Below are 24,135 nucleotides of genomic sequence, written 5' to 3' on the forward strand. Positions count from 1 at the left end.
TCGAAAATTTTCTCAAAATTTCATCTCTATAGAAAATTTTCTCAAAATTTCATCTCTATAGAAAATTTTGTCAAAATTTTAGTTCTATGGAAAATTTTGTCAAAATTTTAGTTCTATAGAAACTTTTTGTCAAAATTTTATCGCTATAGAAAATTTTGTCAAAATTTTATCTCTATAGAAAATTTTGTCAAAATTTTATCTCTATAGAAAATTTTGTCAAAATTTTATCTCTATAGAAAATTTTGTCAAAATTTTATCTGTATGGAAAATTTTGTCAAAATTTCATCTATATAGAAAATTTTGTCAAAATTTTATTTCTATAGAAAATTTTGTCAAAATCTTATCTCTATAGAAAAATATTTCTATAAAAAATAAATAAAAAATATTTTTGTAGAAAATTTCTCCCCAAAAATACTTTTTCTAAGGAAAAGCTCACTAAACGTGCCACAATTCTCATACCTCCTCTCTAATACATTTTTTGTAAATTTTTTCTACATTTGTTTCAATGTTTTTTTCGAAAGAAATTTAATATTTTTTCTATAGATTTCTTTTTTTTATAGAAAACATTTTCATTTTTGCAAATGTTTTTTGATAGAAAAAATTAAAAAAAAAAAATATTTCTATAACATAGTTTTGTTAAATTTTGTTCCTATAGAAAGTTTCTCTTCAAAATATTATTTCTTTGCAAAAGTTCATACAGTTTGCCTTAATTCTCATACGTCTACTCTCAAATATTTTATTTTGTCCATTTGTTTCTATATACATTTTTCTTTCATTTTATTCATTTTATTTTTCGTTTTATTTCTACAGAAAATTTCTCATCGACATATTATTTCTGTGGAAAAGTTCTACCAATTTACCTCAATTCTTATATCTCCCCTCTCATACATTTCATTTCGTCATTTTTTTTTTAATTTTTTAAATAATATAGAAAAGTTTTCATAATTTCATTTCTTTGGAAAATTTTGCAAAATGTTGATACCTACAGAACTATGTTGCAAATTTTGTTTTGAATAGATTTTTCCACTCCAATTTTCATACCATCACCCTTATAAACTTATTCAATTAAAATATTTATACTAGTCATGCTTACATCAGCGATTCCTTCACGTATATGTCGCCAAATCAATGGATCAGTTTGTATATACAATGAACAGGTATTCTTATTATCCTCACGACGAGCGGATGTACCGGATGTTCCGGATGCACGACGTACACGCTCATGGACACGTTCATGCCAGTCATCATCGGTAGGTTGAAAACGACGACCCGTCTCGGGATCATAAAAATAGCCGGCTGTTTGGCTTGCATCGTCGAAACGGAGATTCGCCTCTTTGGTGTATTTCTCATAAGGATATTTGAAATCATCCATAGCACCATTATTACTATTGCTGTTCTCGTAGTTGTTGCTACCGCTACTATGGTTGTGGCCGTTGCCATTGCGGTGGTTATTGGAGGCATATTTTTTCGGTGGTTGTGCAGCACTACGGCCGGAGGATGTGGTTTTTTGTGGCTTACTGTCATTGCTGTTGCTGTTGTGATGTTTTGTGGAGTTCATGCCAGAATGAAAGAATGACTTAGAGGCTGCCATTGCTTGATTATCAGCTGCTACATCATCATTATCATCGTCGCCACCGTCTTCGCTGTCTCTGGCAATGTCTTTATCCTCTTGTTCAACTTCCAAAATAATTTCATCTTCCGCTGGTGGTGTACGCTTCTTGGGGATTTTAATATCCTTTGACATGGGCTCGGGTAGTTCTTCAACAGCTGAATTTTGTATATTCTCCATCCATTGGGATACTTCATCAGTTATGCCGCAACCAGCAGCATGGCCTATAAAGACAGAGATAGAGACACACATACATAAAATGAGAAATACATTTTTCATAGAATAAAAGCAACAAAAACTTAAAGAGATGTTCTTTATTGTGCGAGAAATCCCACATCAACTTTAGATAATGATGCAGAGAAGAGGCAGTAGAAAATTAGCAACAGAATTAAAAAGTAAATAACAAGACCAAAAATGCTCTATAAATTATGATAGAAATGCCTAAGATTTTTCTATATAAATTTTGTAAAAATTTTATTTCTTGAGAAAATTTTCGTAAAAAAATTATTTATATAGAAAATTTAGTCAAAATATTACTTCTACAGAAAATTTTGTCAAAATTTTATTGCTATAGAAAATTCTGCCAAAATTTTATTTCTATAGAAAATTTTGTCAACATTTTATTTCTATAGGAAAATTTTGTCAAATTCTATTTCTATAGAAAATTATGTCAAAATTTTATTCTATAGAAATTTTTGTCAAAATTTTATTTCTATAGAAATTTTAATCAAAATTGTATTTCTTAGAAAATTTTACCAAATTTTTATTTTTATAGGAATTTTTATAAAAATTCCATTTCTATAGGACATTTTACACAAATTCTATTTCTATAGAAAATGTTGTCAACATTTTATTTCTATCAAAATTCTATCAAAATTTTAGTTCTATAGAAAATTTTGCCAAAATTTTTTTCGATAGCAAATTTTTCCAAAATTTTATTCATATGAAAAATTTTTTCCAAAATTTTATTTCTATAAAAAATTTTATCAAAAAATTTATTTCTATGGAATATTTTGTCAAAATTTTATTTCTATAGGAAAATTTGTCAAACTTTTATTTCTATAGAAAATTTTGTTAAAATTTTATTTCTGTAGAAAATTTTGTCAAAATTTTATTTCTATAGAAAATTTTGTAAAAATTGTATTTTTATAGAAAATTTTGGTCTACATTTCATTTCTATAGAAAATTTTATCACAAGTTTATTTCTATAGAAAATTTTTGTCTACATTTTATTTCTATAGAAAATGTTGTCAAAATTCTATTTCTATAAAAAATTTTGTCACAATTTTATTTCTAAGAAAATTTTGTCACAATTTTATTTCTATAGAAAATTTTTGCAAAATTTTAATTCTATAAAAAATTTTTTGCAAAATTTTATTTCTATAGAAAGTTTAATCACAATTGTATTTCGATATAAAATTTTGTCAAAATTTGATCTCTATAGAAAAATTTGTCAAAATTTTATTTCTATTGAAAAATTTGTCAAAACTTTATTTCTATAGAAAATTTTGTCAAAATTTTATTTCTATAAAAAATTTTGTCAATATTTTATTTCTATGGAACATTTTCGCCAACATTTTATTTCTATAGAAAATTTTGTCAATATTTTATTTCTATAGAAAATATTGTCAAAATTTCATTTATATAGAAAATTGTGTCAAAATTTTATTTCTATAGAAAATTTTGTCAAAATTTTATTTCTGTTGAAAATTTTGTCAACATTTTATTTTTATAGAAAATTTTGTCAATATTTTATTTCTTAGAAAATTTTAACAAAAATTTATTTTTATAAGACATTTTATCAAAATTCCATTTCTATAGGTCATTTTACACAAATAATATTTCTAATGAAAATTTTGTCAAAATTCTATTTCTATAAAAAATTTTCTCACAATTTTATTTCTAAGAAAATTTTGTCACAATTTTATTTCTAAAATCAAAATTTTATTTCTATAGAAAATTTTATCAAAATTTTATTTCTGTAGAAAATTTTATTTCTATAGAAAATCTCTGTCAAAAGTTTATTTCTGTAGAATATTTTGTCAAAATTTATTTCTATCGAAAATTTTGTCAACATTTTATTTCTATAGAAAATTTTGTCAAAATTTTATTTCTATAGAAAATTCTATCTTAGAAAATTGTACCAAAATTTTATTTCTATAGAAAATTTTATCAAAATTTTATTTCTTAGAAAATTTTATCAAAATTTTATTTTTATAGAAAATTTTCTCAAAGTTTTATTTCAATAGAAAATTTTGTCCAAATTTTATTTCTATTGAAAATTTTGTCAACATTTTATTTCTATAGAAAAATGTGTCAAAATTTTATTTCTATAGAAAAATTTGTCAAAATGTTATTTCTATAGAAATTTTTGTCAAAATGTTATTTCTATAGAAAAATTTGTCAAAATTTTATTTTATAGAAAATTTTTGCAAAATTTGAATTCTATAAAAAATTTTTTGCAAAATTTTATTTCTATAGAAAATTTAATCACAATTGTATTTCGATATAAAATTTTGTCAAAATTTGATCTCTATAGAAACATTTGTCAAAATTTTATTTCTATTGAAAAATTTGTCAAAACTTTATTTCTATAGAAAATTTTGTCAAAATTTTATTTCTATAAAAATTTTTGTCAATATTCTATTTCTATGGAACATTTTCACCAAAATTTTATTTCTATAGAAAATTTTGTCAATATTTTATTTCTATAGAAAAATTTGTCAAAATTTTATTTCTATAGAAAATTTTGTCAAAATTTTATTTCTATAGAAAATTGTGTCAAAATTTTATTTCTGTAGAAAATTTTGTCAAAATTTTATTTCTGTAGAAAATTTTGTTAACATTTTATTTCTGTTGAAAATTTTGCCAACATTTTATTTTTATAGAAAATTTTGTCAATATTTTATTTCTTAGAAAATTTTAACAAAAATTTATTTTTATAGGACATTTTATCAAAATTCCATTTCTATAGGTCATTTTACACAAATAATATTTCTAAGAAAATTTTGTCACAATTTTATTTCTATAGAAAATGTTTGCAAAATTTTATTTCTATCGAAAATTTAATCACAATTGTATTTCGATATAAAATTTTGTCAAACAAAAATTTTGTCAACCTTTTTTTTATAGTAAAGTTTGTCAAAATTTTATTGCTGTTAAAATTTTGTCAACATTTTATTTCTATAGAAAATGTCAATATTTTATTTCTGTAGAAAATTTTGTTAATATTTTGTTTCTGTAGAAAATTTTGTCATCATTTTATTTTTATAGAAAATTTTCAATATCCATAGAAATAGAACATTTTACCAAAAGTTTATTTCTATAATTTTTTTTCAAAATTTTATTTCTATAAAAAATTGTGCCAACATTTTATTTTTATAGAAAATTTTGTGAACATTTTATTTGTATAGAAAATTTTGTCAAATTTTATTTCTATAGAAAATTTAATCACAATTGTATTTCGATATAAAATTTTGTCAAAATATTATTTCTATAGAAAATTTTTTCAACATTTTATTTTTATAGTAAAGTTTTTCAAAATTTTATTTCTATAGAAAAATTTGTCAAAATTTTATTTCTATAGAAAATTTTGTCAAAATTTTATTTCTATAGGAAAATTTTGTCAAAATTTTATTTCTGTAGAAAATTTTGTCAAAATTTTATTTCTTAGAAAATTTTGTCAAAATTTTATTTCTATAGAAAATTTTGTCAAAATTTTATTTCTATAGAAAATTTTGTCAAAATTTTATGTCTATAGAAAATTTTGTCAAAATTTTATTTCTATAAAAAATTTTGTCAAAATTTTATTTCTATATAAAATTATGTCAAAAGTTTATTTCTATAGCAAATTTTGTCAAAATTTTATTTCTATAGAAAATTTTGTCAAAATTGTATTTCTAAGAAAAACTGTAAAAATTTTATTTCTATAGAAAATTTTGTCAAAATTTCATTTCTATAGAAAATTTTGTCAACATTTTATTTCTATGGAAAATTAATGGACGTCTTAGTTGGAGAGGTATAGTTTGCAAAATCTACCAAAACATCAAGAATTCGACCAATCTACTATATAGTAAAAAAATCTACCATTTTTGGTAGAATTCTACCAATTGTGGCAATTGTGATAGTGACATATACGTAATATACTAATAATGCATAGAGAATACGCCGTATAGTTCTGTGCAATACAAACCAAATTAATAATGGAGGTTTCACAAATCTCACGATTGATGATCGATATTTTTCGAAAAACTGTTTCTTTTTTACAAAATTTTACTTTTTATTATTTAAAGTCAATTGAACTTCAGTTTAGTTAGAGGAAAATATATTTATTTAGATAAAATTTCCACAATTTATGAAAGTTTCCTTAACTTTAAATTTGTTTCGTTTATTTTAGTTACATAAAAAAAGAGAAACGTGTGATACACAAATGAAGCCTACAGTTTTACAAAATTCAAATTTCGCATAAAGTAGATCAGAATTTCCTAAAATTTGAAAATTTTACAAAAACAAATGTTATCCTATTGAGTGCGTATACGTAATATTAATACGATTGCCACTATGACGTATAAGTATTATTATTCGATTATATTAAGTATACGCATACAAGTACGTTTGAATTATCAAATAAGATTGAGTTTCTGAACATCTCCCATATTTACAAAAAAAAAAAAATAATAAATTTCCATTCCTGGTTCTTTAACAATTTTCCCTTTGATCATCCATCAGTTTTTGGTGAGGGGTTCTATTGGTAAAACTTAAAATTCATATAAATCCCTTAAAAACACAGCCTTAAAAAGAAACCCGCAAAACATAAAGTAAATATAAACTCCCAAACCAAATTTACATAATATTAGTTGTCTCAAAGGTATCCTCCTGATGGTTTCCGGTGGTGGTTATGGTGATGAATAGAAAGCTGAAGCAAAAGTCACAAAATAACACAAAAAAAATACTGAAAAGCGTATATAAAATTGAATTCTAGCTGCATTTTGCACATTCCGGCTAGTTTCAATCTGAGTTTAAAAAAAGTTTTGTGCTATACTTGCGGGTCGTTGTATATCCACGGAATTTGATGGTACTTATGGGCAGAATGGATGGGGTTGGTGTAAATAGGGGTATTTGTGTTTTTTTTTTGTGCATTTCACTCTTGATGTTGGCATTTGAATTATGAAACAACTAATTCGTAGTTGGTGTTGCTCTCATTTCTGTGTTTTTTTTTTTTTGCATAGCTTTTTTATTTTAGCATTCGTTAGCTCTACTTTCATTTACTTTTCCCCAGGCTAAATTATGGACTTGTATTGAATGTAGAAACAAACCAACAAGAACCTCCCACATCCCACTCCAAAAAGAGAACGGACGAAACTGGCGACCACTATTCCTGTGGTTACCATCCTGTCCTGTTTAAAACAAACGACCAAAAAAAAAAAAGCTGGCGAATCCGCAACGGATTCCCCATCCAAACTTTAACCCTCATCCGTCTCCTTAGTTTTCAATAAAGTATTTATATATTGAGGGAAAACCAAAAAATTTTGTTAATACTCTATGAAACACTTATTTGTAAAGAAGAGGGAAAGACCAAAAGGATTTTTGGGGCCAACCACGGGAAAACCCCCAGAAGACTTCCATACAAACTAAGGATTGTCAAAGAGTAAAGATAAAGCTGAGTTTAAGTAAAACTCAGAAATGGGGAATTCAGTGGAAGTGTAAAACGTTTTAGATAGAAATGAATGATCGGATTTTCTTGGTATATCTGTGATATATACTGTATATAAATTTTTATCAGTTACATCAAAAAAAGAAACTATGCTTTATATTCAAATAACGTATACGTACGTACTAATGGCACATGTTGCGTATTAGTATTATTATTATAAAATACCATTGGAGCGTATACGTAATATAAATACAATATTCGTAGTGCAACTATATAAAATAATGGAAGCGTTCTCCTTTTCGAAAATATTAAAATAAGATTTTAATATCAAAACAGTGAAGAAATCAATAAATTATATGGAAATTTCAAAATTTCGACAAACTGGAGCACTGGTACCAGTAATAGGTAAATTCGTATCAATTTGCACCTATTTTCCGTAGGGATTTTACACAGAAAAATGTTTTTTTCTGAATCAATCACGAAATTAATTGAAATGTCTTCACTCACGATAGTATCAATTACAGTTTTAATTGAGAATAGAAAAGATACTACATTAAGGTTAGGTTAGGTTAGGTGGCAGCCCGATGTATCAGGCTCACTTAGACTATTCAGTCCATTGTGATACCACATTGGTGAACTTCTCTCTTATCACTGAGTGCTGCCCGATTCCATGTTAAGCTCAATGACAAGGGACCTCTTTTTATAGCCGAGTCCGAACGGCGTTCCACATTACAGTGAAACCACTTAGAGAAGCTTTGAAACCCTCAGAAATGTCACCAGCATTACTGAGGTGGGATAATTCACCCCTGAAAAACTTTTTGGTGTTCGGTCGAAGCAGGAATCGAACCCACGACCTTGTGTATGCAAGGCGGTCATGCTAACCATTGCACCACGGTGGCTCCCGGTGGCTAGATTAAAAATTAATTGATTTTATTAGTACATTTTAATTAATATTTTAATTGAATCAATTAAAAATTTAATTGATGTTGATTAGAAAACTCAATTTTTTTCCGATCCGGCTGAAATTTGGTACATGGTGTAAGTATATGGTCTCTAATAACCATGCAAAAATTGGTCCATATCGGTCCATAATTATATATAGCCCCCATTTAAATCGATCCCCAGATTTGACCTCCGGAGCCTCTTGAAGGAGCAAAATTCATCCGATTCGGTGTTCGTATATGGTCTCTAACAACTACGCAATTAGCCCCAATATAAACCGATCCCCTGATTTGGCTTGCGGAGCCTCAAAGAGAAGCAAATTTCATCCGCTCCGGCCGAAATTTGGTACATGGTGTTAGTATATGGTCTCTAATAACCATTCAAAAATTGGTCCATATTGGTCCATAATTATATATAGCTCCCATATAAACCGCTCCCCAGATTTGACCACCGGAGCCTCTTGAAGGAGCAAAATTCATCCGATCCGGTTGAAATTTGGCATATTGCGCTAGTTTATGGTCGATAACAACCATGCCGAAATTGGTCCGTATCGATCTATAGTTATATATAGCCCCCCAGATAAACCAATCCCCAATCACCGAGAAATTGACCCTTTTCAGTTCATAATCACGATTGCCACTTAATCCAAAAATAATCTACCAAAATTCATTTGCCATAGAAAATTTTGTCGAAATTGTATTTCTATACAAAATTTTAGTAAAAATTTTATTTCTATAGAAAATTTTGTCAAAATTTTATTTCTATGGAAAATTTCATCAAAATTTTATTTCCATAGAAAATTTTATCAAAATTTTATTTCTATAAAACATTTTCGAGGAAATTTTGTTTCTACAGAAAATGTTCGTAAAAATTTCGTTTTTATAGAACATTTTGTCAAATTTTTATTTTCATAGAAAATTTTCGTAAAAATTTTATTTCTATAGAAAATTTTGTCAACATTTTATTTCTATAGAAAATTTTGTCAACATTTTATTTCTATAGAAAATTTTGTCAAATTTTATTTCTATAGAAAATTTTGTCGAAATTTTAGTTCTATAGAAAATTTTATCAAAATTTTATTTCTGTAGAAAATTTCAGGAAAAATTTTATTTCTATAGAACATTTTCGTGAAAATTTTATTTCTATAGAAAATGTTCGTAAAAATTTCGTTTCTACAGAAAATTGTGTCAAAATTTTATTTCTATAGAAAAAATTTATTTCCATAGAAAATTTTCGTAAGGATTTTATTTCTATAGAAAATTTTGTCAAAATTTTTGTGAAAATTTTATTTCAATAGAAAATGTTCCTAAAAATTTCGTTTCTATAGAAAATTTTGTCAAAATTTTATTTTCATAGAAAATTTTGTCAAAATTTTATTTCTATAGATATTTTTGTGAACATTTTATTTCTATAGATATTTTTGTGAACATTTTATTTCTATAGAAAATTTTGTCAATATTTTATTTTATAGAAAATTTTGTCAAAATTTTATTTCTATAGAACATTTTGTCATAATTTTATTTCTATAGAACATTTTGTCATAATTTTATTTCTATAGAAATCTTTATCAACATTTTATTTCTATAGAAAATTTTGTGAAAATTTTATTTCTAGAGAAATTTTTGTCAACATTTTATTCCTATAGAAAATGTTCGTAAAATTTTCGTTTCTATAGTAAAAATTTTATTTCTATAGAAAATATTGTCAACATTTTATTTCTATAGAAAATTTTCGTAAAAAGTTTATTTCTATAGAACATTTTCGTGAAAATTTTTTTTCCATAGAAAATGTTCGTAAAAATTTCGTTTCTATAGAAAATTTTGTAAAAATTTTATCTCTATAGAAAATTTTATCAAAATTTTATTTCTATAGAAATTTTTGTCAAATTTTAGTTCTATAGAAAATTTTGTCGAAGTTTTAGTTCTATAGAAAATTTTATCAAAATTTTATTTCTGTAGAAAGTTTTATCAAAATGTTATTTCTGTAGAAAATTTTATCAAAATGTTATTTCTATAGAAAATTTCTGTAAAACTTGTATTTCTATAGAAAGTTTTCGTAAAAATGTTATTTCTATAAAACATTTTCGTAAGAATTTTATTTGTATAGAAAATTTTATCAAAATTTTATTTCTATAGAAAATTTTCGTAAAAATTTTATTTCTATAGAAAATGTTTGTAAAAATTTTATTTCTATAGAAAATTTTCGTAAAAATTTTATTTCTCTAGAACGTTTTCGTGAAAATTTTATTTCTATAGAAAATGTTCCTAAAAATTTGGTTTCTATGGAAAAATTTGTCAAAATTTTATATCTATAGAAATTTTTGTCAACATTTAATTTCTATATAAAAAATTGTCAAAATATTATTTCTATATAAAATTTGGTCAAAATTGTGTTTCTATAGAAAATTTCATCAAAATTTTATTTCTATATAAAATATTGCCAATATTTTATTTCTATATAAAATTTTGTCAAAATTTTATTTCTATAGAAAATTTTATCAAAATTTTATTTCTATAGAAAATTTTATCAAAATTTTATTTCTATAGAAATTTTGGTGAAAATTTTATTTCTATAGAAAATGTTCGTAAAAAATTCGTTTCTATAGAAAATTGTGTCTAAATTTTATTTCTATACAACATTTTCGTAAAAATTTCGTTTCTATAGAAAATTTTGTCAAAATTTTATTTCTATAGAAATTTTTGTCAACATTTTATTTCTATAGAGAATTTTGTAACAATTTTATTTCTTGGGAAAATTTTCGTAAAAATTTTATTTTTATAGAAAATTTTGCCTAATTTTATTTCTATAGAAAACTTTGTCAAAATTTTATTTCCATAGAAAATTTTTATCAAAACTTTATTGCTATAGAAAATTTAGCCAAAATATTATGTTTATAGGGCCGCCATTATATCCAAGCTAGTGATCTTGAATTTGAATTTCAAAGTGTTTATATGTATCTCAATTAAACAAACCATTTATAGCGATTTTCGACTTGTCTTATGTACTTTGGGCCGTATAAGTTATTTTATTATCACCGTCGAGGGAGCGTATACGCATTATAAATTTTTTCATTAAACATACGCTTAAGCATGGCTTAAGCACTCAATTTCTGTTCATAGAGGCTATTATGATTTCTTTTACAAAAGCCTTGCAAATCCATAACCATAAAAGTAAACTCAATTGTTTATGGATTTAATTTACATCTATGTTTATAATCTTAAGATGCAAAAAGTTTTACGATTTACTTAAGATGTTTCGAACAAATGCTAGAACATAGCTTTGGATTAGCAAAATTCTTCTTTGGTAAATTATGCATACAATCTTCTTTTCGTTTTGAAGATTTTTGAAAACAATTTGGCGAATTTTATACTCTTAAGCTAAAATTTCTTTACATTTGACCTGGCAAAAAGGAATATAAAACAAATCCTTGAGGTGATGGTAACTCACAGCGCAAATTGCACTAAGAAGAAAAAAACTCACCGAAAAAAAAAAACATGGCGAAATGAAAACAAAGTACGCTGGAGCCAACAGAATGCAAAATGTACAATTGTTCCATGAAATATAGGGCAACGAAGGATACAAAAGAATCGACAGCAGTAGCGGTATTGGGAATACCACTAGGACATGATGGGAAAAATTCCACTGAAAATGTTCACAAAATAGCAACAAAAATCCAAAAACACCTTTAACAAATTGTATAGATGCCTTGGTGGTGAAATGATAGCGATGGGAGGAATTGTTTCCAAAAAGCCGGGGATCTGGGATAGAGCAAAACACACCCGCTTTCGGTTTGAATGCTGCAACCGGAATGAACTCAAATTCGCATTTAACCGGAAATGAAAGGAAACATAAGTGTTGTTCAAACAGGAAGCGATGCATAGTTCAAACACAAGTGCCAGAAAGAAAGACTAGGCAAAACGCGAAATATTAACAACATTGCAATAGATATGGCAAATACTAGCAAGAAATCCATTAGAAGGGTTTACTTTTCTAACGAAATAGAAGAAAATGTAAAACTAATATTTACTTTCATTTTGTTTCTCTAGTTCTTGTTTGATCTACAATAAAAAAAAAACACTGCTACAAATTGGCCGCTTTTAGAGTGGTTCTAGTAGAGACAATTAAAACCTTGAAGCTCTTACCACATTCATAGATATTCCTTATTATTTTCAATTTATGCTAAAAATTGCAACACTTTTCGCTACAATAGTAACGCAAATTATTTGAGCAAACGAGCGAAGGTACAAATAAAAAACAAAGGATTTTTAGAGAAACTACCCATAGAGAGGAATTTAAATTATGCTAAAATGCAAAAAAGGGTTGATTGCTTAAACTTTTATATAAAACTTTTGCTTGAGAGTTCTTCATTATATTAATTTATGCATTAAATACAGAAAAGGTTAACTTTGATATATAGTGAAAATTCTATCGTCAAATAAATGTCCACTTAGGAGAGGTTAATTTTAACGATATAATATAGCAAATTGTTCACGTTCTTTTGAGAGGTATCCGCCTTTCAGAGTGCCCAATTTTGAGATGTTTTACTGTAGTAAGATATGGCGTATAAGTATTATTAATAGGGCCAGGTCAATGGTGCGTATACTTAAGAAAAATAAATTTGACTATAGTAACATAGTGCGTATAAGTATTCCTAATAACAGGTTGGCTGATAAGTCCCCGGTTTGACACATAGATGGCGTCGGTAGTATTAAATGCATATCATTTTTATATAGTACCAACCTTCAAATGATTCGTGTCAAAATTTGACGTCTGTAAGTCAATTAGTTTGTGAGATAGAGCGTCTTTTGTGAAGCAACTTTTGTTATAGTGAAAAAAAATGGAAAAAAAATTTCGTGTTTTGATAAAATACTGTTTTCTGAAGGGAAAAAATACGGTGGAAGCAAAAACTTGACTTGGTAATGAGTTTCCGGACTCTGCCCCAGGGAAATCAACAATAATTGATTGGTATGCAAAATTCAAGCGTGGTGAAATGAGCACAGAGGGCGGTGAACGCAGTGGACGCCCGAAAGAGATGGTTACCGACGAAAACATCAAAAAAATCCACAAAATGATTTTGAATGACCGTAAAATGAAGTTGATCGAGATAGCAGAGGCCTTAAAGATATCAAAGGAACGTGTTGGTCATATCATTCATCAATATTTGGATATGCGGAAGCTCTGTCCAAAATTGGTGCCGCGCGAGCTCCCATTTGACCAAAAACATCAACGTGTTGATGATTCTGAGCGGTGTTTGCAGTTGTTAACTCGTAATACACCCGAGTTTTTCCGTCGATATGTGACAATGGACGAAACATGGCTCCATCACTACACTCCTGACTCCAATCGACAGTCGGCTGAGTGGACAGCGACCGGTCAACCGTCTCCGAAGCGTGGAAAGACTCAAAAGTCCGCTGGCAAAGTAATGGCCTCTGTTTATTGGGATGCGAATGGAATAATTTTTATCGATTATCTTAAGAAGGGAAAAACCATCAACAGTGACTATAATATGGCGTTATTGGAGCGTTTGAAGGTCGAAATCGCGGCAAAACGGCCCCATATGAAGAAGAAAAAAGTGTTGTTCCACCAAGACAACGCACCGTGCCACAAGTCATTGAGAACGATGGCAAAACTTCATGAATTGGGCTTCGAAGTGCTTCCCCACCCACCGTATTCTCCAGATCTGGCCCCAGCGACTTTTTCTTGTTCTCAGACCTCAAAAGCATGCTCGCAGGGAAACAAATTTGGCTGCAATGAAAAGGTGATCGCCGAAACTGAGGCCTATTTTGAGGCAAAACCGAAGGAGTTCTACCAAAATGGTATCAAAAACTTGGAAGGTCGTTATAATCGTTGTATCGCTCTTGAAGGGAACTATGTTGAATAATAAAAACGAATTTTGACAAAAAAATTTGTTTTTCTTTGTTAGACCGGGGACTTACCAGCCAACCTGTTAGGACCAGTTCAATGATGCGTATACATATGAAAAATAAAATTTGAAAAACACTCATACGTATAAGTGAACTTAAGTGGTTCTACAATTGGTTATTCGCCATCTTGTTGAGAGATTTGCACTCTTATCAACGGCCGTTTTCGAATTGATAAACACACACTTCAAAAATGGATTATAGTGCATATGCCTCTCTGAGCCCATATTTATGTTAAAATTTTTTACAGTACATTAAATTTCAGCCAGAGGAAAGAACTTTTTTGACAGGTGTGTATATGTAACGATGGCATTGTGGGCTCAATTCATAGTGCGCTTCTACAAAGTATGATATAGTTTGGAGATGTCTTTCTTCCTTGAGGGATGAAATAATGTAGTGCCTTCTTCCGTTAAGCGAAATTTTAATGAAGCATTGACAAACGCCGGTTAAATATCCATATGGAATTGATATTACTTTATTGCAGCTCAAATACACAAAATTTTTGTATTGAAAGATTTTTATACCCTCCACCATAGGATGGGGGTATATTAACTTTGTCATTCCGTTTGTAACACATCGAAATATTGACCCCATAAAGTATATATATTCTGGGTCGTGGTGAAATTCTGAGTCGATCTGAGCATGTCCGGCCGTCTGTTGAAATCACGCTAACTTCCGAACAAAACAAGCTATCGACTTGAAACTTGGTACAAGTAGTTGTTATTGATGTAGGTCGGATGGTATTGCAAATGGGCCATATCGGTCCACTTTTACGTATAGCCCTCAGTCCATTGTGATACCACAGTGGTGAACTTCTCTCTTATCACTGAGTGCTGCCCGATTCCATGTTAAGCTCAATGACAAGGGACCTCCTTTTTATAGCCGAGTCCGAACGGCGTTCCACATTCCAGTGAAACCACTTAGAGAAGCTTTGAAATCCTCAGAGATGTCACCAGCATTACTGAGGTGGGATAATCCACCGCTGAAAAACTTTTTGGTGTTCGGTCGTAGCAGGAATCGAACCCACGACCTTGTGTATGCAAGGCGGGCATGCTAACCATTGCACCACGGTGGCCCCCATATAAACCGATCCCGAGATTTGGTTTTGGAGCCTTTTGGAGGAGCAAATTTCATACGAGTCAGTTGAAATTTGGTACATTGTATATGGCCGTTAACAACCATGCCTAACGAGGTCCATATCGGTCTATATTTATATATAGCCCTCAGATAAATCGATCCCCAATCACAAAAATTGGTCCATATCAAGTTCATAATTGTATATAGCTCCCATATAGGCGACCCCCATATTTCAATTCCGGCTCTCTACCACGTATGGACTAACTCACAATTTAGAAAACGATGTTAAGAAGTTTTAAGATACCACAACCCAAGTAAATCGATTTCGTAGAAGTTTCTACGCAATCCATGCTGGAGGGTACATAAGATTCGGCCTGGCCGAACTTACGGCCGTATATACTTGTTTCTAGATGAGTTGGTCACATCTATTGGATAACTTAGTGCAACCGACTACAGTGGCGTATTAGTCATGCTAATAGTATTGTAGCAGCGTGGCGTATACGCATTGAAAATAAACATACGTATACGTACGTGGACCTTGCTTACTGCATTAATCATCTCAGCAAAAAAAAAAAAAAAAAACGCGTCGCCAAAAAAGCAGTGACAAAGTGTTTTTTGATCCTCCCAGCAAAAAAAAACGTCGTGAAATTGTTCTTTTTGGATCCGGAAGTGGTGCAAAATTGACGCAAACGCGGTGAATTTAACCTGGGCTTGTCATAGGACGGATGTCCACTATGTCAACAGCCGTTGCACTGAACTTTCATCCCTTCTTAAGGTGTGATCCGAATTCACTATTTTGGATGTGAATTAAAAAAATTTGTAATATTTTGCCAAATAAATAATTTTTATGATTGTTTATGATTTTTAATGAATTCTAATGCTTTTTTGAAATGTTTCACTTTCAAAATATTTTCAAAAATTCGTAATTTTTCTAAAATGGATTTAACAATTTTTTTTCAATAAAATCTAAATAATTTGTACCATTTTATACTCGTTTTTTAATATACTGAATAAAAAAATAAATAAAATAAAATAACCCATTAAAAATATGAAAACAGCGACTTTTAAAAAATTGAATCTTCCTGTGTAGTAAAAATAAATATACAATTTTTAGGCAACTTCGCAAAAGTGATGATTTATCGGTCGATAAATACGTATTTTCGTACATACATATGGGAGCTATATCTAAATCTGAACCGATTTCAAACAAATTTGGCATGCATAGCTACAGTATTAATTCTACTCCCTGTGCAAAGTTTCACGTAAATCAGGGTAAAACTTTGGCATCATTTGGTTATATGAGTGTAAATCGCTAATCTTAAACTGAATCGAGTTCAACCAAATTCTGCACAATTTACGACACTATCAATTGCATTCCTTGTGAAAAATTTAAAGTAAATCAGGTTGAAATTCTGGCTTCTGGGGCCATATTAGTAGATATCAATAGGGTTCTATTCTGACCCAAAACACATACTTGTAACAAATTGGAAGTCTATTGTGCTAAAATTTGATATCGATTGGACTAAAATTGCGACCTAGGCTTTGTTTACAAAATTATTACAATGTGTTCACAGGCAGAGACGGACGGATAGACTCAGGGGCACCATATGTCTATCTCGTCTCCTTCTGGGTGTTGCCATCCACAGTGTGGCGCAGGGTATAAAAATTACTGCAATATTTTCAAAGAAACTCTTTCAAGAAATTTAATAAATTCATCTCTATTGAATCTAGTTAATAACAAGTAAGTAAAGTAGAAAGTCGGGCGGGCCGACTATATCATACCCTAAACCACCCCTATTGAATTAGTAAACATAAGCATTTGTGGGGTATCATTGGTATAGATTTTGGAGAACATAAAGGTGGGTATATGTTTATGGGTGTCTTGTCACAATCTGAGCAGAAATGTCTAATATTAGGAGCTATAGTTTATTTTGCACCAAAAGAGTTAGTATGCCACTAATATTGAGTCCATTATTAAAAAAAAGGAAATCGGTCAATTAGTTGTGGGTAATAAATCCAAATTTCTGCAAATAGGGCAAAAGATTTATGTAAGAGCTACATGTAAGTCTAAATGCGATCAGCTAGTACATCAAAATTTGAAATTTTAATAACATAGGTTAATAGTTAAATAAGAGTATTAAGGCCAAATATGACAAAATCGAGCGATGCATATATATGGGACCTATATCTAAATCTGAATCAATTTGTATAATATTTTGCAGGTATGATTGATATCACAGAAGGTCACTTTGTGTAAAATTTGAGTACGATTAGTTAATAAATGAGGCCCCTATGGTCAAAAATAAGGTTATTAGGGACAAATTTTTCAAAATCGGGCAATACATATATATGGGAGTTATATTTAAATTTGAACCGATTTCGATGAAATTTTGCACATACAGTTAGTGCTATAGAAGATTACATTTGGCCAACCTTGGTTACGATCGGTTGATAAATAAGGGTTTACGCCCAAATTTGGCAAAATCGGGCGATACATATATATGGGAGCTATATCTAAATCTGAACCGATTTCGATGAAATTTCGCATATACAGTTAGAGCTATAGAAGATTATATTTAGCCAACTTTGAGTACTATCGGTTGATAAATAAGGGTTTTACGGACAAATTTGGCAAAATCGGGCGATACATATATATGGGAGCTATATCTAAATCAGAACCGATTTCGATGAAATTTTGCATATACAGTTAGAGCTATAGAATATTACATTTAGCCAACTTTGAGTACAATCGGTTGATAAATAAGGGGTTTACGGCCAAATTTGGCAAAATCGGGCGATACATATATATGGGAGCTATATCTAAATCTGAACCGATTTCGATTATTTTTGACACATATTGTCAGTACCATAAAAGATTCGAATAGGCCAAGTTTGAGTAGGATCGCTTAATAAATAAGGTTTTTATGGCCAAATTTGGGAAAATAGGGCGATACATATATATGGGAGCTATATCTAAATCTGAACCGATTTCGATGAAATTTGGCGACGTAAAAGGTGATGAAAAAGTTTACAATGTGCAAAATTTGATGACGATCGGTTTGTAAAAAAGCACAACGTGACTTCTTTGTCGAAATCGGGCGATACATATATATGGGAGCCAAATCTAAATTTGATCCGATTTCTTCCAAATTCGATAGCGTTCGTCCTTCTGCCAAAAAAATACCCTGTACCAAATCGGTTAATAATTGCGATCGGAATCCTGTGAACAACAAATACATGGACAGACGGACGGACGGACACCAAGCGCTAGATCGACTCAGGAGGTGATTCTGAGTCGATGGGTATATATTTTATGGGGTCTAAAATCAATATTTCTGGTAGGCACATATTTTGGCCGATCAAACTTATTATACCCTGACCACTATGTGGTTTAGGGTATAAAAATGCAAACAAGTTAAATAGTCGTAAATTAATATTTTCCACCTTCCACCTTCCACTTTCTATATCTTTTAAATGATTTTTTCAATCAAATTTAATTGTTTTGGTATATTTTAGTAAAAAAAAATATAATACAATATTTTCAAAGGTATTTCTAGCAAAGGAAAATAAAATAAATAAAAAACAAGCTGTGTAAGAGTTTAATATTTTTGTCTCTATTGCAAGTATATATAAAAAAATTCAAACAAGTTAAAAAGCAGTATATTAGTATTATCCATCTTCCAATTTCTAGGTCAATTTAATGTTTTTCTTTGTATAAAATGAGCTGCTCAATAAACGCAGTTTTATGAAAAGATTTTTTGTGTGGCATTCAACACCTTTTGTGTTTCTGAAATATTGACCAAATTTGTTATAACCATTGTGAATGGTCCTTGTTTATCCTTTTCGCCTTTCGAACATTATTTCATTACGCTCCATGGATTTTTACGGAGAAAAAAAATTCGAAAAAGGACAACAATGAACAATATATGAAATTGGCTCTAGAGGCATGCACACACACACAGAAACCCATGCTCACAACGAGTGGTGAGAAGCAAAAAAAAAAAACAACAACCATCAATGGGTGTAAATACCGTACACATACAACTGCACTAAGTGAATTTATAATATAAATGGGTTTGTGGGATTTTACAGTGTACGGAGTATGTGCTCTCACAAGTGAACTGGAGTGTGTGTGCATGTGTGTTTTTTTTTTGCATTGAGTATATGTGACTATAAGTGAGTACAGTTCACTGGTGCGTATGAGTTTTGTACGTTTTCCAATTGAATTCCCGTCAATTTTTGTCCACTCAACGATATTGTAGCATTTGGTGACTATTTATTGATTGTTTAATAAATATATGAGTATGTGTACTCCAGAAAACTTAATCGGTATAAATAGATCGTTTGGGAAAAATTCTGCGTATGAGAATAAATGTGTCATATTAATTTTAGTGATACTTGTCAGTAAGTCAAACTAGAGACAAGGCTTTTTATTCAATAAATTTTATGTCCATCTCACCGCAGTTGGATAAAGAATCTTTCATTCTTTCTTAGGTTGTATAGTTTTTCCTTATTGAAGGAATAAATACCTCGTATAATTCTGACTAACTTATTTACTCTCAATAATACAAACGACATCAGCAATATACACTCAAATGCTTGCTGGGTTGACATATATGTATTTAGGTTAATAGGTATGCTGGAGAAATCATATATATGTGTGTGTTGATATGATTCGACATTTTTATTGCTGCTATTTAAGGTATATTTTTCCAAAAAGAAGGGTAATCGATATAGATTGCTTGTCTATATTGGTATTGAATTTAAATTGAATTATGATTAAATTATATTAAATTAAATTAAATCAAAATAAAATAAAATTAAATTAAATTAAATTAAATTAAATTAAATTAAATTGTGATACTAAACCAAATTAGTTTTATGAAAAATTAATCAAGTAACTTATATTAAAGAAAATTAAATTAAGTAAAATAATTTTTTAGTAAATTAAATTCGTTATATTCCTATAAATAAGATGTACAGTGCTGTTCAAAACATTTGCAACTAGCCCAATCATGAACTTAATCTAGGTATATATTCCACAATAATAATAATTTCATTGTTTAGCTTCCACTTCAAAAATAAATTTTATGGAGTGGTATTTCCAAATTCTTATTGAGTATATGAATGGGCTGTTAAAATATACGATTGATATTTCCCGAAAGATAAAGAATATAGTATGATTTGACCTGTTTAAAACATTTGCAACTACCTAGCATCGTGTAATAATTTCTTCTTTAAGGGCATTATGTTTTCTATACCCTGCGCCACACTGTGGAACAGAGTATTATAAGTTAATGCATATGATTGCAACATCCAGAAGGAGACGAGATAGACATATGGTGTCTTTGGCAATATTGCTTAGGATTGGTCCCTGAGTCGATATAGCGATGACCGTCTGTCCGTCTGTCCGTGAACACATTTTTGTAATCAAAGTCTAGGTCGCAATTTTTGTCCAATCGACTTAAAATTCGGCACAAGTATGTATTTTGGGTCAGAATAGAACCCTATTGATTTTGGAAGAAATCGGTTCAGTTTTAGATAGAGGTTGGCTGATAAGTCACCGGTCTAACAAAGAAAAACACATTTTTTTGTCAAAATTCGTTTTTATTATTCAACATAGTTCCCTTCAAGAGCGATACAACGATTATAACGACCTTCCAATTTTTTTGATACCATTTTGGTAGTACTCCTTCGGTTTTGTCTCAAAATAGGCCTCAGTTTCGGCGATCACCTCTTCATTGCAGCCAAATTTTTCCCCTGCGAGCGAGCATCCTTTTGAGGTCTGAGAACAAGAAAAAGTCGCTGGGGGCCAGATCTGGCGAATACGGTGGGTGGGGAGGCAATTCGAAGTCCAATTCATGAATTTTTGCCATCGTTCTCAATGACTCGTGGCACGGTGCGTTGTCTTGGTGAAACAACACTTTTTTCTTCTTCATATGAGGCCGTTTTGCCGCTATTTCCACCTACAAACGCTCCAATAACGCCATATAACAATCATTGTTGATGGTTTTCCCCTTCTCAAGATAATCGATAAAAATTATTCCATGCGCATCCCAAAAAAACAGAGGCCATTACTTTGCCAGCGGACTTTTGAGTCTTTCTACGCTTCGGAGACGGTTCACCGGTCGCTGTCCACTCAGTCGACTGTCGATTGGACTCAGGAGTGTAGTGATGGAGCCATGTTTCATCCATTGTTACATATCGACGGAAAAACTCGGGTGTATTACGAGTTAACAGCTGCAAACACCGCTCAGAATCATCAACACGTTGTTGTTTTTGGTCAAATGTGAGCTCGCGCGGCACCCATTTTGCACAGAGCTTCCGCATATCCAAATATTGATGAATGATATGACCAACACGTTCCTTTGATATCTTTAAGGCCTCTGCTATCTCGATCAACTTCATTTTACGGTCATTCAAAATCATTTTGTGGATTTTTTTCATGTTTTCGTCGGTAACCACCGCTTCGGGCGTCCACTGCGTTCACCGTCCTCCGTGCTCATTTCACCACGCTTGAATTTTGCATACCAATCAATTATTGTTGATTTCCCTGGGCCAGAGTCCGGAAACTCATTATCAAGCCAAGTTTTTGCTTCCACCGTATTTTTCCCTTCAGAAAACAGTATTTTATCAAAACAAGAAATTCCTTTTTTTCCATTTTTTTTTACAATAACAAAAGTTGCTTCACAAAAGACGCTGTATCTCACAAACTAATTGACTTACAGACAAATTTTTTCACGAATCATTTGAAGGTTGGTACTATATAAAAATAATATGCATTTAATACTAGCGACGCCATCTATGTGTCAGACCGGGGACTTATCACCCAAACTGTTATGTTTCGCCCGATATCTACTAATATGACCCCAGAAGCCAGAATTTCAGCCAGATTTACTTTAAATTTTGCACAATGAGTAAAATTGATAGTTTCGTAAAGTGTGCCGAATTTGGTTGAAATCGGTTCAGATTTAGATATAGCTCCCATATATAGCTTTCGCCCGATTTACACTCACATGACTCCGATTTAATTGAAATTTTGCATAGGGAGTAGAATTAGCATTGTAGCTATGCGTGCCATATTTGGTTGAAATCGGTTCAGATTTAGATATAGCTCCCATATATATGTTTTTCTGATTTCGACAAAAATGATAAAAATACCAACATTTTCCTTGTAAAATCGCCACTGCTTAGTCGAAAAGTTGTAAAAATGACTCTAATTTTCCTAAGCTTCTAATACATATATATCGAGCGATAAATCATAAATAAACTTTTGCGAAGTTTCCTTAAAATTGCTTCAGATTTAAATGTTTCCCATATTTATACCCTGCGCCACACTGTGGTGCATTATTTTACTAACATTGTATTCCACCCTAGTGCATTAGCCGACTTAAATTTTGAGTCTATAGATTTTGTAGAAGTCTATCAAATTCTGTTCAGATCGAGTGATATTTAAATGTATGTATTTGGGACAAACCTTTATATATAGCACCCAACACATTTGACGGATGTGATATGGTATCGAAAATTTCGATCTACAAAGTGGTGCAGGGTATAATATAGTCGGCCCCGGTCGACTTTAGACTTTCCTTACTTTTTTTATTGTGTACCTGAAATATTTATAAGGACCTATAAGAGGATTGCTTAAATGGTGCAAAAAGGGCACATTCCTACTGTGCCCTGTTTGCACGTTTAATCGTTAAGTTCAATGCCTACGAGTAATTTGGTCATAATTTGGTCGCCATTGGCCTATATGCTCTATTTTTAGAACAATTCGATAAAATGACCGGCAATAAATATTTCAACATATCAAAAAAGCAATATATCGATGATTTTAAAGTTGGGGTAACACAAAAATGAATTTCGGAAAAATCACAAATCAGCTGCGTCTCAAGTTATAAACAGAGGATGCACCAAAACTGTGCACTGACTTAGAAGAAAACCTAAGACTACGCCAGAAGAAGATCATATAATCAAATGAACTATGCAACATTTCACTCAAATATCATCTAACGGAGTTAAAAATTAAACTAAACTGGATATATCAACTATAGCGATTAGATGCAGAGCAGTGGAAATGTGTTCCACTGCTCCTCAGGAATCAAAATTTAACTTGCATGTTTCGGATGGTAGAAATTTAGTACGAAGGCTGAAAGGAAAGTCTTAATCGAAGAAAAACAAACATTTCCGTGAATCATGGTCTGGAGTGTTTTTCTGGACAAGTTATTGGCCCGAGGGTATTATGCTGTCAGAAGTCTAGAAAAACATTTTGTCCCATGTAATATTGCCATAACCATTCCGGGAATATGCAGTATGCATGGATTATTCATTGCGATCATAACAGCACACGTGTAAGTTGGTAAAACAATGGACTTCCGATGAAAAATTGTGGGTGGTTGACTGGCCTGTTCAGTCGCCTAATGCAAAAGTCATAACCTTTGAAAAAATGTTTTGAACAGCACTGTACATTATTGTTACGCATAGAAGGTCGAAATGTATTTTATATTTAAAGACGTAAGGATGCACTTTAAGCTTTCCCTCATATTTGCATTAGAGGTGTGCACGTGAGTAAATATTTTGCTCACGCTCACGCACACTCACGATGGAGAAATCTTATTCACGCACGATATTTTTTGGTAGGACTCACGCTCAAGCACGCTCACGAAAAGAAAATTTGTACTCACGCACACTCACGCACGAAAATCTTTTAAATGTCGTGACTCACGAAAAATATCGTGACTCACGCAAAATGTCGTGACTCACGAATAATTTTATGAGTGATTTACCTTTAGAACCTGACTGAAAACATGAGTATGGTTAACATCGAGTGCGTTATAAAACTCTTACCACCTAGGATGTCACTAAAATTATAAATGAATTCAACTCTTAAGCATTTTATGTTCGTCAGCGGGATTATTTTCGTGAACGTGTTT

The 24,135-nt window shown here is 30.4% G+C and overlaps 1 protein-coding gene across 3 annotated transcripts in view; it reads right to left on the reverse strand.

Annotated features, from left to right (window-relative positions):
- Nucleotides 1-24,135, reverse strand: part of kuz (zinc-dependent metalloprotease kuz) — a 532,667-nt gene that overhangs the window by 22,808 nt on the left and 485,724 nt on the right. For all 3 annotated transcript variants that reach the window (XM_075293842.1, XM_075293840.1, XM_075293841.1), the window contains exon 6: nt 1,094-1,833. In XM_075293842.1, the coding sequence (XP_075149957.1) occupies nt 1,094-1,833 (740 nt within the window). The remainder of the gene's footprint in view (nt 1-1,093; nt 1,834-24,135) is intronic.

The sequence above is a fragment of the Haematobia irritans genome, chromosome 2, assembly GCF_050003625.1.
Source record: "Haematobia irritans isolate KBUSLIRL chromosome 2, ASM5000362v1, whole genome shotgun sequence".
Lineage (NCBI taxonomy): Eukaryota > Metazoa > Arthropoda > Insecta > Diptera > Muscidae > Haematobia > Haematobia irritans.